Source organism: Asparagus officinalis, chromosome 9 (genome assembly GCF_001876935.1).
Source record: "Asparagus officinalis chromosome 9, Aspof.V1, whole genome shotgun sequence".
Classification (NCBI taxonomy): Eukaryota; Viridiplantae; Streptophyta; class Magnoliopsida; order Asparagales; family Asparagaceae; genus Asparagus; species Asparagus officinalis.
This window is the reverse complement of record NC_033802.1, coordinates 63793800-63809901: the sequence shown is the minus strand read 5'-3', so window position 1 is coordinate 63809901 and position 16102 is coordinate 63793800. Positions and strand designations below refer to the sequence as shown.

At 39.6% G+C, this 16102-nt stretch overlaps 2 protein-coding genes and 1 pseudogene across 4 annotated transcripts; 2 read left to right on the top strand and 1 right to left on the bottom strand.

Moving 5' to 3' along the window:
* Positions 2715 to 5412, top strand: LOC109824748 (putative pentatricopeptide repeat-containing protein At2g01510). Its single transcript, XM_020391394.1, has one exon. The coding sequence runs from the start codon at positions 2777 to 2779 to the stop codon at positions 5204 to 5206; it is 2430 nt and encodes an 809-aa protein (XP_020246983.1). The 5' UTR covers positions 2715 to 2776; the 3' UTR covers positions 5207 to 5412.
* On the top strand, positions 5313 to 6552 carry LOC109823539 (annotated as a pseudogene).
* Positions 7221 to 15287, bottom strand: LOC109823820 (aspartokinase 2, chloroplastic-like). 3 transcript variants are annotated; one of them, XM_020390212.1, is made up of 14 exons: positions 15130 to 15287; positions 14652 to 15023; positions 14155 to 14237; positions 14024 to 14064; positions 11997 to 12151; positions 9992 to 10141; positions 9790 to 9885; positions 9432 to 9548; positions 8503 to 8622; positions 8298 to 8390; positions 8087 to 8209; positions 7874 to 7990; positions 7728 to 7790; positions 7221 to 7655 (listed from the first exon to the last, which is right to left on the bottom strand). In XM_020390212.1, the coding sequence occupies exons 2-14, from the start codon at positions 15018 to 15020 to the stop codon at positions 7512 to 7514; spliced, it is 1671 nt and encodes a 556-aa protein (XP_020245801.1). In that variant the 5' UTR covers positions 15021 to 15023; positions 15130 to 15287; the 3' UTR covers positions 7221 to 7511. The 3 variants fall into 3 exon arrangements, with proteins under 3 accessions (XP_020245801.1, XP_020245800.1, XP_020245802.1); XM_020390211.1 differs by having other exon boundaries at positions 14652 to 15056; positions 15130 to 15283; XM_020390213.1 differs by having other exon boundaries at positions 8093 to 8209; positions 14652 to 15056; positions 15130 to 15283.

Genomic DNA, 16102 nt, shown 5'->3' with positions numbered 1-16102 from the left:
TTAATGAATTCTAATAAATTTTTGTAATTAAAATATGCAATTAAAATATGTTTTAATGTGTTTTAATTTGTAATTAAAATGGGCATAATGACTATACATTATGACGAACGTTACGAAATTTATTGAGGGATTTTGTAACGGCTCTTTTCAACCCCTATATAAACAACATATGTTGAGCTCAAGAGATAAGAAAAATAACAAGAAGTCTCTCTTGTTTTCTCTTCTCTCCCCTACATATATTATTTTCATTATATCTTAGTTTTATTTTATGGGCAACTTTCTTCATCTGAGCTGAAGCTCTGCACTCTCGCCCGAGTGTAGAGGCCGGCCATTTCCGGGGGTTTTTACCGCTAGGGGGGAGGGTGTAGGCATATAAAATTGCTTATAGGTCCCTTAGCATAGCTCGGCACAAACCGACGAGACGACGAGGTTGACGAACCGCACGCAAGCAACAGAATACATCCATTCGAGCGTGGAATCAAGCCAACAGTTCGGGGAATCAACGAGTCATTCAAACAAGAGCGGACTCGGACGAATCACGATCGAATCAAGATCGGTTTCGGACTCGAACTCAGAAGTGGATTTACTGCCAAATCAGGATTCGGATCGACTGCCAAATCAGATCAACAAATCAGAGTCTAAGTCAACCGACGAAACGGGAATCACGGACAAAACCGGACAACGGACACAACGCAAAATGACAAAACCACGCCTAAGGGGGGCTCGGCCGAAACCGAGCCACCTCTAGGTGGCTCGGTGGCCGAGCCACCTTGAGGTGGCTCGGCCCACACTGTGCCCGAGGCACAGTGAGGGTAGCCTATAAATAGGCCCCCCATTTGTTCATTTAAAAAGGTTGGAACTTTGAGAGCCGAAACTCTGTCGAATTGAAGATCGAGCTTGGAGTTTTGAAGACTTGAGGACTTGAAGATTCAGATCTGATTCTCGGCGAGCGTCCACGTCACAAAAGGCAGGAGTTCGAGAGAGGTAAAACTCAGATCTGAGATCTACACGAAACTACACTCCGGATCAAAGCTTGGCCTTTGATCCCGAGATTTGGACGATTATTTCCTTGGTGAACTAATCCTCCCTGGCTATTATTTCCTTGGTGAAATAATACCCGTCGAATCGTGTAGATCCGACCGGATCTAGATCGCGCGGTGGTCCACGGATTAACCCCAGCGTCGGCAAAGAACTCACACAAAGCAAGAGACCGCAAAACAGGATCTTGCGATTTGTTCAAAAGGAGAAAGTTGTAATTTTTATTTTTTCTTTGATTTCGTTGTAACCGGATCTAAAAAAGACCGGATCTTTTGTAACTCGAAAAGTTGTTATTAAAGAGTGCAATGAATTCAATGAAGGCTACGATTTTCACCGCGAACAGAGGGAACCATCTGCGCCAGGGCGATGGGCGGGTTCTCAATCTTCTAGGGCAGTGAATACACGACTGCTCCCGATCAGGCCAATTTTAATTGTTTATTTTTCGGATTTATCTGCATGCTATAATCTTAATTATTTGATAATTTATCCAACACTTTCTAACCACGCGCGTGAAGCTCGTGCCTCCGCCCGGAAAAACCAGGTAATCTCCTTCGAGAAATTTATAAATCGAACCAATTACTAAAATCAAAATCAAAATCAAAATTTATAAATTAATCAAGACATACCAGAAATTATTCTCTTATAAAACCTTGCTCAATTTGTTCACTTCCTGATCCTTCCTGATGGCTAAAATCTAATATTTGAGGAGAAGATGGAAGAGAAGGTTTGTGGACGATGATGATAATAATAAGCTTCTTAATGACAATAATAATCATCTTTGCAATTTGATAACCGGCAATTGATGAGGTAGAGAGAGTGGGACTGCGTTGCTAGAGAAAAATCGTAACGAATGGAACACAGACGGGAAGGAACGAAGATTTAGGGTTTTACATCTTTTGATTTGTGAGTAACAAAAAAAATTACCTTTGTTAAGCTAATAAAATGAAATATGAGGATTAAAATGAAATATGAGGATAACTCTGTTATATTTACAATAGTTGAAGGGTAATTTGGGGTAAGGATAATGACATACTAGAAATTATTCTCTTATAAAAACATTGCTCAATTTGTTCACTTCCTGATCCTTCCTAATAGCTAAAATCTGATATTTGAGGAGAAGATGGAAGAGAAGGTTTGTGGACGATGAGGATAATAACAAGCTTCTTGATGACAATAATAATCATCTTTGCAATTTGATAACCGACAATTGATTAGGTAGAGAGAGTGAGACTGCGTTGCCGGAGGAAATTTGTAACGGATGGAACGGAGAAGGGAAGGATTAAGTTAATGAAATGAAAGATGAGGGTAACTTTGTTATATTTACAATAGTTGAAGGGTAATTTGGGGTTTTTTGGTACTCCCTCTTTTAAAGGGTAGATGATAGATGATTATCTATTATGATTTAATAAATAGAAGGAATTGTACGGTTTGTGTATGTGTCTATGTTTTATTTAATTTATGTCCGCATGTATTTGTTTTAAAGGACATTTTTAGGAAGAAAATGTTTTAACATCCTACATACTGTTATAATAATATTAGATTAGATTAGATTAGATAAATTTCTCAGCTATGGCGCTTAATAAAAGATGCACAATTTCATGAGTTAGTGTGCAAGATACAGTGTATGAATACAGTAACCCAATACCCAATTTTTATTGGGTTATCGGATGCCCCAACCCTCCAACTATAACCCAATAAAACACCACCTCGTTCATAAGCTAGAGACCTCTAACTTCACATGAGACCATTCAAACCCACTGCATTTCCCGCCATTTCTTCTCTCACTTCAAATCCCACAATCAAAAGATCCATCCATGTCGACGCCCAAATGATCAAAACTGGATTCAATCCCCAAACCTACGACTCCAACCTCCAAATCTCGTCCCTCATCAACAGCGGCGGGATCTCAAAAGCCCGCGAACTGTTCGACAAAATGCCCCACAAGAATACTTTCACTTGCAACCGAATAATCTCAGGTTACGCCAAGTCTGGAGATATTGAAGAGGCCCGCTTGATCTTCGATCGGACTTTCGACCGCAATGAGGTCACATGGACGATCATGGTAGGGGCTTATTCGCAGTCGAATCAGACCCTGGAATCTTTCAATCTCTTCAATCAAATGAGGAGATCTGGCATAATGGCTGATCATGTTGCAATTGCTGCAATTCTTGGTTCATGCCAAGACTTCAACGCGTCAAATTGGGTTGTTCAGGTTCACGGGCAAATCGTGAAATTTGGGTTTCAGTCGAATTTGGTGGTGAACAACACTTTGGTCGATTCTTACTGCAAATGTAAGCGATTGAGCTCGGCTCAGAAGCATTTTGATGAGATGCCAGAGAGAGATGGGGTGAGTTATAACGCGATGGTGATGGGTTTTTCAAAAGAGGGGTTTTATCAGGAATCGATTGATTTGTTCACTGAAATGAGAAATTTAGGCTTGAAACTTTCGCAATTTACATTTTCTGGCATTTTGACCGCTGCTTCAGGATTAGGCGATTTGAGCCTCGGACGTCAAGTTCACAGTCTTGTGATCCGAACGAACTTTTTGTGGAATGTGTTTGTTACCAATTCTTTGCTCGATTTCTACTCGAAATGTGACCTAATAAACGAAGCTAGAACTATTTTTGATAGGATGGAAGAAAGAGATAATGTCTCATACAATGTGATGATATCTGGTTACTGCTGGAGTGAGCAAAGGGAAGAGATTGTGAAGCTATTCAAAGAAATGGCAATGACTGGTTTCGAGCGAAAGCATTTCCCATTTCCAAGCTTATTGAGCTTCGCTGCTTCTGTACAGGATCTTGAGATGGGTAAGCAGATTCACGCCCAAGTAATTGTTACAGGTGCAGTTCTTGATGAAATCGTTGCTAACTCTCTCATCGACATGTATGCAAAATGTGGTGTCATGGAGAAGGCAGAGTTCATCTTTGCTAATCGGAAGGATCAGAGTACAATTTCATGGACAGCGATGATATCGGGCCATACTGAAAATGGGCAATATGAAGAAGCTTTGGGGCTTTTTTGCAAAATGAGACGAGTGGGGCTCAGCCCTGATCGAGCTACATTTGCTTCAGTCATCAAGGCATCGGCTGGAATGGGTTCTCTAGGGTTAGGGCAAGAACTGCACTCCTATGTAATAAAATCAGGCAATATGTCGAGCGTGTTTTCTGGCTGTACAATTCTCGACATGTACGCAAAATGTGGTTGTTTGAATGAAAGCTTTAAGATTTTCGGAGAAATGCCGGAAAGAAACATAGTTTCGTGGAATGCGGTTATGGCTGCTTTAGCCCACAACGGCGAGGGCAAGAAGGCGGTCGAGATGTTAGATGAGATGGTGAAATTAGGTTTTATGCCCGACTGGGTCACGATATTGAGCGTCATGTCCGCTTGTAGTCATAGTGGGCTTGTGGACAAAGGCATGAAAATCTTTGAATCCATGGGGAAATTGTACATGGTTAATCCCAGAAGGGTGCATTATTCATGTGCCATTGACTTATTAGGCCGTGTTGGACGCTTCAATGAGGTCGAGGATCTGATCAATCGAATGCCATTCGAGCCTGATGAAATCATATGGAACTCGATCATCAACTCAAGTAGAATACATGGAAATCAAAAACTCGCGATCCTAGCATCTGAAAGACTATTCGATATGGGGCTTAAAGAAGCGACTCCATACATTATACTATCAAACATGTACTCAAAGGCAGGGAAGTGGGATGAGGCGGCGAAAGTGAAGAAGTTGATGAGAGCACGAGGAGTTCGAAAAGAACCAGGTTACAGTTGGGTAGAGATCAAGAATCAAACATACACATTCTCATCCAACGATTACATAAAAGACGATACCAAAGATATGCTGGTGAAGTTAAGATATAAAATGGAGGAGGCTGGATATAATCGTGATACAAGTTGCACGTTGCAAAATGTTGATGAAGGAACTAAGGCTGAGTCTTTGATGCACCATAGCGAGAGATTGGCGATCGCTTTTGCGCTGGTCCATGGACCGCCTGGTGCACCAATTCGGGTGATGAAGAACCTTCGTGCGTGTGCAGACTGCCACGAGGCGATCAAGGTAATGTCAAAGGTGATTGAAAGGGAGATCACAGTGAGGGATTCGAGTCGGTTTCATCGGTTCAGGGACGGGGTTTGTTCTTGTGGGGATTACTGGTGACGTTGAAGATTTAGGTTTTTCTTAAATTTATTTGTGGAACTTTTGAAGAATTCGTAGTTCACAGCAAACCTTCCTCCTAAACTTAGCCATTTTTCTCTTTTGAATCCATGGCACAACCCGTCCTTTCAAAATTCCTTCCCTCTTGCCAAACCAAACAAGAACGAGAGAGAAACGAAAGGATCTACATGCATTGCTGTCAGTCAAAAGCGTTTTTGATACAAACCATTATTTATGTTACGGTTTTTACTTACCGTCGACTGCCTTGATCGGCCCGATGATCGCGCAACAACTATTCCGGGCCAAGACCTCCGATATTGTACTTGCACTGTTCCAAAGCCCGGCACAACGTGGCTGATATATCCCTCCTTTTCGCCACCGTCAACAGCAACTCCCCTCATTACGATCCTCGCTACTACTTGACTACCCCCAGCGCTCACCAAGGCACTCCCCACATCAAGCAGCAAGTACACGCGCACAACCTAGTGCCTGACTTGGAACTGCTCCCCTCTCCGAGGCCTTTCGAGACTCGCATCCCGTTCCATTTGCTGCCGAGCTCTATACCTCAGTCCGGATGTAAGGTTGTGCATCTCCGTCCGCTGTCGAGCTCTGTGTCTGAGTCCGGACGTAAGGTTGTGCATCTCTGTCGCAGCACGAAAGACAACTTTGTTTCGCTGTGGCACCTCGCCGATAAGATACGTGCGGTATCTCTTGAGGAGTTTTTCGACGGCTTCTGTGCTGACTGCTGGGAGGTACTTTGGTCGGCGTTTCTGGGATCACGTGCTTGGTTATGGGAAAGCGAGCTTGGACAGACCGGACAGGGTGGTGCTCGTGATGTACAAGAAGATACGGGAAGACACTTCGACCAAGTTGAGAAAACTGGCGGAGTTTGTCGGGCGCCCTCGTCGCAGAGAGGCAAGGGGTGGTGGAGGACATTATAAAGATGAGCAGTTTCGAGAACTGGAGCAATTTGGAGGTGAAGAAGAATGGACTGTCAGGGGTAGGAGATCCGATGACAGCATGCACGTTGTTCAGGCGTGGGATAGTCAGGGGATCGGGTGAACAATCCTACAGGTCAGCATCTAGATGAGATTATCTAGAGCAAAATTTAGGTTTCAGGCCTGGCATTTTGACGTGGGAGACCCGAGCTCAACCTTGCAGAGATTCGACGATTCTTTCGAGTAATACTATTGAACTGTGCTTGCATGCAGATTCGACGATTCTTGCGAGTAACACCATCGAACTACGTTCTCATGCCCGTGCTTTCTTTGGAGAATCATTAGGCTCAACTTTTTAGTGGTTTGAAGATGTTTAGAAGTATACCGCTATTGTACTATGTTTGAACGTGCGCATGCTTTCTGAGCTTTCAATCAAAATAATGTTTCTATCGAGTGCTGTTAATGAACTATGGTTGTGTGCCTGAACTTGGCTTTCAACCAAATAAGGTTTTCATAGAATTATTTTCAGTGCTCGTCAGCTAAATGAAGAAAAAAAGCTTCTGATGTTGGTTATTGACCATGAGATCAATCGGTTCTATATTTGACGTGCACCAAGTACTAAATCGATGTTAACCCTTTGATCATTAGACTTAGAAATACACACGTCAAATGATCGATATCCTTTTAATGCACGTTTAATATTCTGAACTAGGTCCATGGAACACTTTCTCAAGCAAGAAAGCATTTACATCTTTTGATTATAGAGAGACTCTACAACTCACCAATATCTATTCATTTTATGGACCCAATAATGATATTGTTTACATAAATTATACAAGAAAATCTTTCAATTGTGGGGACAACTGAATGTGCTGAAATTTTGTTAACCCACATAAGTAATTGTAAGCTTTCTCTGCGATCAAAGATGCAGAGATTAGAAAATCCAGAGACTCTATAAGGCTTTCGAAAAGCTTTCCCTAATGAGAAGTTGCTCAGCTTTTTCCATTCTGTGTTCAGATATCGTGTCTAAACACTCCAATGTCAACTCATATAATCACATATATAGTCAACACCACATGTCGCACATTAATCGCGTGTTTTATTTCCATACGATATTAATTGCTCAAACAATTGACCATAGAAATTTCTATTACCTAACAACAGGAAAATGTTACCAGGTATACGGACGAACATAATTTTCTTTCAGGAACGTAGAATTACAGCACAGGCGGTAAACAAATTAATGACACATTTCTCCGAGGAAAAAGAAGAAATAAATCAAGCAATGCCGTAAGCACACCCTACGATATCGCCTCACCTGAACAACTAATGGGGTTGTATAGAAATCTTGGGGGAAGTTAACTTATTTTCTAATGCACCGACGAGCCATTGGGTAGCGGTCCTTCCGAACTGACTTCTGATGAGTAACCATTTCCATTTTCAAAAAATGCGGAATGGAGCGCTCTAACGCATTCCTTTGCTTCACTATCATGGACCACCAAGGAAATATTTACCTGCAAGAAGATGAGAACAAACAATGATGAGGCAATGTCCAATGAAATGAAAGAAGAATCGCCAGTAAATACCTTAGATGCTCCTTGAGAGATCATCTGGACGTTGATCCCCTTCTTTTTAAGCACGCTGAAAGCCTGATATAATATGACACATAATAGCACGATACGATAAATATACTTTTTATGATAGCGGAAAAAAAGGAGCGGACTCAATATACCTGTTCCAATATAAGCGACGATCGCTGCACATTACCAATGAGAGAGATTATCGATCTGTTCTGGAGAAGATTAACCACTGCAATCTTTTCCAGTTCTTCGACAACATGATCAAGTTCCTGTTCGTTTAGGTAAGATTAAGATGAAGTGTAGACATGAATTTGGTTACGAGACATGCATGGAAAAATAGACGTATAAAATAAAGAGGACCATACGCTTGCCTGCTGGATGAGTTCTCTGCTCCAAACTTTTGCCGGATCTAGGGTTAAAGAGATACTAACTTCACTCGTAGCGACGCAGTCAACTGAGATACCCAAGTCCTCAAATATAGAGAAAACCTGCACTAGGAAATAGAAGCCATAACAATTGGTGGTTTGCCAGAAGAACATAACATCAATACCTGGTAAGTAAAGTGAATAGACTTACCTTTGCTAAGAAACCATATTGGCCAAGCATTCGAGTGCTCACAATGTCCAGCATGGTGATATTTGATTTCAAGACGATACTTGTCAAAACAGCCTGCCATTATTATGAAGAGCCCAGTCAAAGATGGACAAGTGCTAGCCAAATTTTTACCGGTTAAGCAAAATCTATGACTGGAATCAGCAAGCAAGAATGTGATGCGACAAACCTCAGTGAGGTCTCTTCCTCTAGTGATGAGGGTACCAGGAGCCTGAGGGTTGTAGGAATTCTTGACCCTAACTGGTATATTACTCTCTTTGGCTGGCCGCATAGATTGGGGATGGAGAACCTTGCAGACACATAGTGTTATATAGTTATGCCACAATAAAAATCAAATACAACGGAAGCACTGTATGAACATGTACAATATGCGCTGTTTTTAACTCTAATGGACTAATGACCAAGTGCTGATTTATAATATATTTTTCCACATCTCCAACTAATCCAACTGACTTGCCTCTAAGAATATACGTCTGACTTCAGATACTAGTATGAATGCAATATTTTGCACACAAGTGCCTTTAGCGAGTTAGACCAAGATAGCCTTCAATCTTGTTGATATCTACTACAGTGAAAACTGCCTCCACTACAAGCAATTCCCCAGAATATCTGTTTTATTTTTAATTTTGTTTATTTCTTTTGTTCTTATCAAATTCTTTTTCATTCTTGGGGGCTTCTTTATGCCCTTCACTTCTTGATGTGTCCAATAAATATATTGCGCATTTCTATCATTTGTTTATTTAGGTTTAAGAGTGTGAGTTTGAGTATAGCATTGTCTAGACAAGAACAATAGTTAATTACTGAGAACTGTTCTGCATTTCCCATATGATCCAGAATCAGTGTTCAAGAAACTCTCTGAAACTATGAATATTCATATTTATATGTGTGCTTTAGGAAAACGTCCACCTGCACGTTTATACATGGATAAAAAAGTAACATGCAGGTTTTCGATTGCTCTGCAAAGCAGATCTACTCTGAACTAATGTATGAAGATCCACAAGATAAACCGACTAACGTTCCAACTTTGCCATTGATATTAAGATCTCTGAAATTCATGGAAAGCAAAAAAAACATAAAAATGCCGCATATAGCACCTACCTGTGCACCAAAATATGCCAGTTCAGCTGCCTCATCAAATGTCAAGTGCGGTACAGGCTCAGCCTCTGCGGAGATATTTGGATCGCACGTTAAAACACCATCAACATCCTTCCAAACCTACAAGTTGAAAATAGCTTACATGACCACTTGTGACAGAATCAATTTCCTAGTATGTCTTCATAAGAGCAAGAAGAAGTTTATGAAAAAATATAACAGAGATGAGCAATTTGTTTTTCAGAATCAGAAATCCACCTTCAACTGTCGGATATAATACATAGCATAATAAGTGCACACATGCTACAGGGATACATATTTGGCCAACTAGCAACTAAGTTGTTGCTTATATGTAGAGTCTGACCTGTATCTCTCGTAAGCCCAATGCTTTACCAATAGTTGTAGCTGTCAAATCACTACCACCTCTGCCCAATGTAGTGACAGCACAGGATTTCCAACCCTACATGGAAAATTATTAAATGAAATATTTAATGACAATTCATCACATAGAAAATAAAACTAAAGGTCTTAACACAGAAAAGCTACTCTGGCAGAAGAGTGAGGACCTTTCCAAGAAAACCTGTGACAACAGGAATTGCAGGATCATCTATCCAATCTTCATGCAACCTCTTTGATACTGCCGGGTAAGTTGCTTCTAAGATGTCGGCATTTGTAAAATCATCTGTGGTTATAATACCCATATCAAAAGCATCGTACTGCGAAAAAATAGGAAGAGAAAACATTAGTTATCATCTCACAGTTAATAACCTGCACGCACACGTAGTAGGGAAACAGCCAATATCATACACCAGATGAAAGGATAGAATTAGCATATTATTCCTAAGATTACCAAAATGATTAGGTCCAGTGAACACCAGTCTCTTTAACAAAAATGTATCTTGCAGACCTTAGAGTTAAAGGGAGGTAACCAAATTAAGGGCCAGCAAATGTGAATACTACTTGTTAAAAGGCTTCACCCAAAGATCTCTTACAGTAAACTCCAGGAATATAGTTCCCTTTTCAATGGGAATAACCTAAGCTCACACAATGGCATAAAAGAGTTAAAAAATACTCGTTATTGCCTAAAAGTTCACCTGGGGTAATCATGCCTACTTTCACACCCATACAATACACCAATTCAATGAACTTGTCCATGATGATCAAAGAAGCAAAAGAATGTTCCATATTTCCTGGTTCCACCCTCTTTTCCATTTCAATCAATGATCTTTGTTCATCATACAGATCAACCATATCTCAGTCAACCATGTATTGTCTAATCATTGTTCTAAAAGATCTTAGATATCAAGGTCAAATCATGTTCATCTGATGCAATCATGTAGTCCTATTACCATTTTGCAAATTGGAAATAAATGACTGACATCACCTTGTAAGAAAGCCAAGTTATTTACTTGATTCTTTTCTACATAAATTTGGCTATAGATTTATCAACCTTAATGAACTTAAATTAGAAAAAACACATTTATGCCAATTACTTTACAAGATAGTGGGGAAAAGATAAAGAGTGGTAAAGAATATTTTTCAAGTAGACCTCAAACATCCCTTTTACCTGTTTGTTCTAACTACTAGAATATTTTGTGAAAATATCTTCTAATAAAAAACTGTTGACAGTTGGAGAAAGAGCTGTGAACGGTATCCGGATTCAATATCATGCCCAAAAGTAGCACTTGACCATCACTTTAAACTGGCTACAAATTGTAATTGCATGTGTGTGTTCCAATTAGTTTATATTCAACCTCCATAAACTAAAAATAAATCCAATCATAGATTCCAAACCTAGTACCTGCACGCTATTCCTGAGATTTATGGGAGACCTCAGTATGGACATGGTGGAATCAGAAAAGATAGAACAGTTACCTTATGGTCAACCAGTATGAAAACAGTTATTTCTTATCATACAAGGGTCATTGCTTATTCTGCAGAAATAAAATGATTAACTAAAGGTCAACCCGCTAATAAAAAGTTCTCTTAAATTACAAGGGACATTGCTCATGCTGCAGAAGTAAAAGGCTTAACTGCAACAGGCTGATATGAACTCCAGTAGCTCACGATTTTTTATAGCTAAAACATAGACAGACTTTGTAAGGCAACATAAACAATATTCTTGTGAGGATTCTCAAAAAGAACGTAATGAAAGATAAGAGATCAGCCCATAATGAATCACAAAAAGCAATAAAATTTTACTAGTAGAAAGCATCCACATGAGATGCGACCAGCTGGACAATGAATAGAAGATTAGGGAACAAAGTATAACAAATGCTGAAGCATACTAGAATAATTGCCAGGCGCTACTATGTTCGACAATCACATCAATTTATGGAATAAAATCGTTCACATACTCGGCATTTAGTATCTCTTTGTTGAAAGAGAATTCTTCTGTTATTTTCTTTCTTTTCAATGAAAGGAAAGGAATAGTCCTCTAAATTGCCAAATGGACAACTTGGGTTTACTCTTAAAAAGAGGGATGTGATAAAGTGGATGCTATAATATAACATCCACTCAATTAACTCTTTATATACTGAAGGTTACTTTTTACTAAAATAAGTAACATACCTGTCTTGCTTTAGTACCAATCTTGTTCAGATATGCTGTGAAAATTCTTGTAGACATACATTCCCCAAATGAAACTAAATAATCTCTTGTACGAAGAGTCAACTCTTTCATCATGGCAATGTCTTTTAGAAGTTGCTCCAGTTCATCCAAGAAAACTGAAACAAGAAAGCCAAGAATTATAGGGTGATTGAGAGTTATAACGTATCAGAATCCAACTGATTACAAAAGAGAGAATCTGAAGAGAAAGGTGACCAGACACTGCATGTAAAGCTGTGCGTATAAAATACCAGAAAAGTTATATGTTATGTAACATATTTAGATGTCAAACCATCGAATGTGCCACTTGCCAATGATAAACAGTTAGCCGTATGAGGACAATAGTTAAATGCAAACAGAATCTTGAACATATGCAGCATGAAAGTCTAGAAGTGATATAACAAAATTATAGGAATGAAAATGAAAATGAAAATAAAGGTCGAAGAGTATAACACTACACGATAACTCCCTTTTGTGAAGTCTTTTTAATACCAAAACATGTAATGTAATTGCGCATGTTTACTATTTAATTACAGTTTATATGGAGTTACAATTATACATTTTCTAGGATATTACAATCATACCCATTGAAGAACAAAAACAGTCATAAATACAGCATATTCATTCAGAATATAAAAAATGAAATTTCTAAAATAATCATAATCATCTTAAGCGCCACTCATATCACAATGGGATCACCTACATACCATGAGCCACAAGGCAAGGTTTGGCAAGTTTTGTAACCCAAAAAAAATCCTGTTGCTATGTACAAAAATTATGGACAATGGAGGATCTTGCAATAATCCCTAGAAGGCAGTTGGAAAGAGGATAGCCACGTAAAAGAACATTAGGGAGAAATATAAAGCTATGAACTATGGTCAAATAACCAAGTTGAAGGACAAGCCTCCATCCCAACACCAAACGCAAATTATCATGGGACTGTTACTGTTGACTGTCTCCTTGAGCTAAAATGATGTCAATGCCCTAAGACATTAACCATCATTCTTGTTGAGGTGCCTCCCCCACCTCCTCTAGTGTGTATATGAATGGGATCTCGTGCAAAATTACCAAAATATTCCGTCTTTAGTATCATTATAATCTTAGTTTCCTTTTTTAGTTGGATATGGTTTTTCATCTGTTATAAGCCAGAAATGAACTGTCTTAAGAAATATTTACTGAATCCAAGGGTCTCAAAGCCCATGATGAAAAGTTCAGGTCTGTTAAGTTTTGGCACTATTTTCCTTGAATGCCAAAGTGCTTAAATACAGCCTGTGGAGCTAGAAAAGCCAGATAATGTCGTCTATTATCAAAATATTTTTCACTAAATCACCTGACTTCCCTTAGTTCACATGTATCAGGGAATAAATTGCCAAAACATGTATCTTCTTAGATAACCAAATGTCCCAGGTATTCCCACAATATGACATGCTCCAATATTGTAGCCTCAACATCCTTGTTCATGAGAACTATCATCTTAAGACAGAGACATTATTGTTTCATCATCACAAGATTCACAAATTTACCACAAAATTCTTTTCTTGTTAAAATGGAATGAGCTGATTCCCACCATCGTATAAATATTTACACTTTACACCTTTTTTTATGCTCTTCATTTTCCCAAATAGTTCAAATTTCTTTTTAAAAAAAGGGGAATGCCTTTCACTCCTTCAACTAATTCAGATAAATGACTGCAATAGATAAAGACAGGAAAATGAGTGGGAAAAAAATCATATTTCCAACTTTAAAACCAAGGAACTGACCGTATCACATTTGATTTGTTCAAAACAGGAAAATAAGGGCATGTTTATTAACATTAAGCAATCCAAACAAAGAAGAAAAAGGCCCATGCGATGCTGTCCTATTTAACTGCCACGTCAAGGAACAGCATTGTTATGCTATAATAATCATCCGTGTAAAGCATAATCATGACATATATGTTTGAAAACACAATTTTCCCCCAAAAAGATAAACATCGATTAAACAAAACTTACCAGAAATAATGGACCTATCAACTCCGAGTTCATCAACTGTCCTGAACAGTTAAAACAACAACAGTTAAGCCCCACGCTCCCACAAAAGGACAAACTATCAAGAACCTTTTAACAGCAACACAGAAACCAACCTAAGATGCAAGTCTTGTATAAAGCTCAACTCATCAATTTCCGATACATGTGATACACCGCAACTAACCGCTTTCTCTCCAGCCTATAGAAATCGTTAAATTGATTAAATAAACCAACCAGATATGAGACACCTAACTAGGCTTATTTGCACTCTAATACCCAAAAAATTCACCTTTTTTCTACTTTGACACCCTGAAATTCTACTTTGACAATTTGACACCCAAATTTTACAAGTTCATACCCCAAAGCCCTAACTTTATTGCTCACTTTCCCAAACTCAAAAGAAGAAAAAAACCAAAATTTTGTAAGAAACTTTACTTAACATTCTGACATTCACTTTTCTAAGCTAATATCCTGAACAAAACTGCCGTCAACCTTTTAGCACATTGGCAACTTCAGGGTATCAAAGTCAGAAAAAGAATGAAACTTTGGGTTTTGAAGTGCAAATATGAAATATCCCTCTAAAGGTTAAGCTGAAATCATCCATTCCAATTACCTGCAAGAGCTTGTTCGTGGTCTTCCCCATCGCCGACAGAACAACCACCGGCCTTTCTTGGGGAAAACTCAAGATTAGATTCGCAACCTCTCTCATTCTCTCGGCCGAGGCGACCGACGAACCTCCAAACTTCATCACGACGCTAAACCCCGCATCTCTCCCCTCTGATCCTTTCCTCGAGATCTCATCCTTCTTCTCTACAACTGCAGAGGCCCCTCTCTCACAACAAACCCTCAAAAACCCTCTCCTCTGCACGGTCCCCCTCTGAAGCTTGATCTCAAATCTCGGCAACGAACCGAGCGAGCTCAGCGGGTCCCTTCTGAGTCCGGGACAGCTCGATCGAGAACCGAGGTGAAGTGAGACCGCCATTTTCTGAAGAAATTGCTCAGATCTCGAAATCAAACCCTACGTTTCAACGCTCAGAACGATAAACAGCAAGAACCGCTTTAAAATTTACAGATCTGAGGATGATTAGTACCTGAACTCGGGGGGTTTAGCGCTAGGGTTTTAGGCCTCGCCTCTCTCTCTCTCTCACAGAGCTAGGGTTTTAGGTCTCGCCTCTCTCTCTCTCTCTCTCTCTCTCTCTCTGAGCTAGGGTTTTAGAGAGAGAAACCCTCGGATTGGAGAGAGAAAGAGAGCGCGATTTTTGCAGTGACGGCGGAGAGAACGGTCGGTGGGGCGGGTTTATATAGGGGACGATGATCGATCCCGCTCATTCCTGGGGAGAAAATGGACGGTCCAGATTGAAACTGACGTGGCAACTGGGGTTGAATGAGCGAAGAAAGCAAACCGCGGCGGCCGGTAGTTAAATTCAATGTCCTCAGCTTTTGCATAGTCGTCCCTACGCAATCTATTATCGTTTTGTAAATTTGTGGTGCATGATGTGCAATGAATTGTTCTATTATTTTTGTGTTGTTTTTTATTAGCCCCTCCAGATCTATTTTGATATCAGCCCCCAAAAGCTACGACATTGATCTCAGGACCCTCTTAATCCTCAATCTTTCGTTAGCCCCCAAATCTTTAGAATCTATCTCAGGCCTGCCCCTACGGAATGTCTGGTTAAAATTTGGTTGAAATGAAGGAATATTCTGTTTACTTTTAAGTTTTTCGGTGGTTTGTCAGTTACACCCCTCTCACACAAACCCAAACTCATTAATCACCTTAACCTATACTCGTTAAGCTCTCCAAGTCCATTTAATAAAATCCTAACCCAAACTTTTTTCACTTCGCTTCTCTCCAACGGCTCTTTTCAGTTATAATCCTAGATTTACATCGGATAGATTCTCATTGTGAAAGACGCTAGAGAAGATGCTAAAGAAGATGAAGTGAAAATGGACTTATTGTAGGATTTGAATGGATTAGGAGAGCTTAACAGGTAGAAGTTAAAGTAGTTAATAAGTTTGGATTTGTGTCAGACGGGTATAATTCACATTCATCAAAAAAGCTAATTA

What these genes read in the sequence shown, in the direction of transcription:
- LOC109824748 (XM_020391394.1), top strand. Translation starts at nt 2,777, where the DNA reads ATGAGACCATTCAAACCCACTGCATTTCCCGCCATTTCTTCTCTCACT.
- LOC109823820 (XM_020390212.1), bottom strand. Translation starts at nt 15,020, where the DNA reads ATGGCGGTCTCACTTCACCTCGGTTCTCGATCGAGCTGTCCCGGACTC. An exon ending in TGGGCTTACGAGAGATACAG is followed by an intron (nt 9,549 to 9,789) that starts GTCAGACTCTAC and finishes TTCAACTTGTAG; the next exon opens with GTTTGGAAGGATGTTGATGG. An exon ending in AATATGGTTTCTTAGCAAAG is followed by an intron (nt 8,210 to 8,297) that starts GTAAGTCTATTC and finishes TTCCTAGTGCAG; the next exon opens with GTTTTCTCTATATTTGAGGA.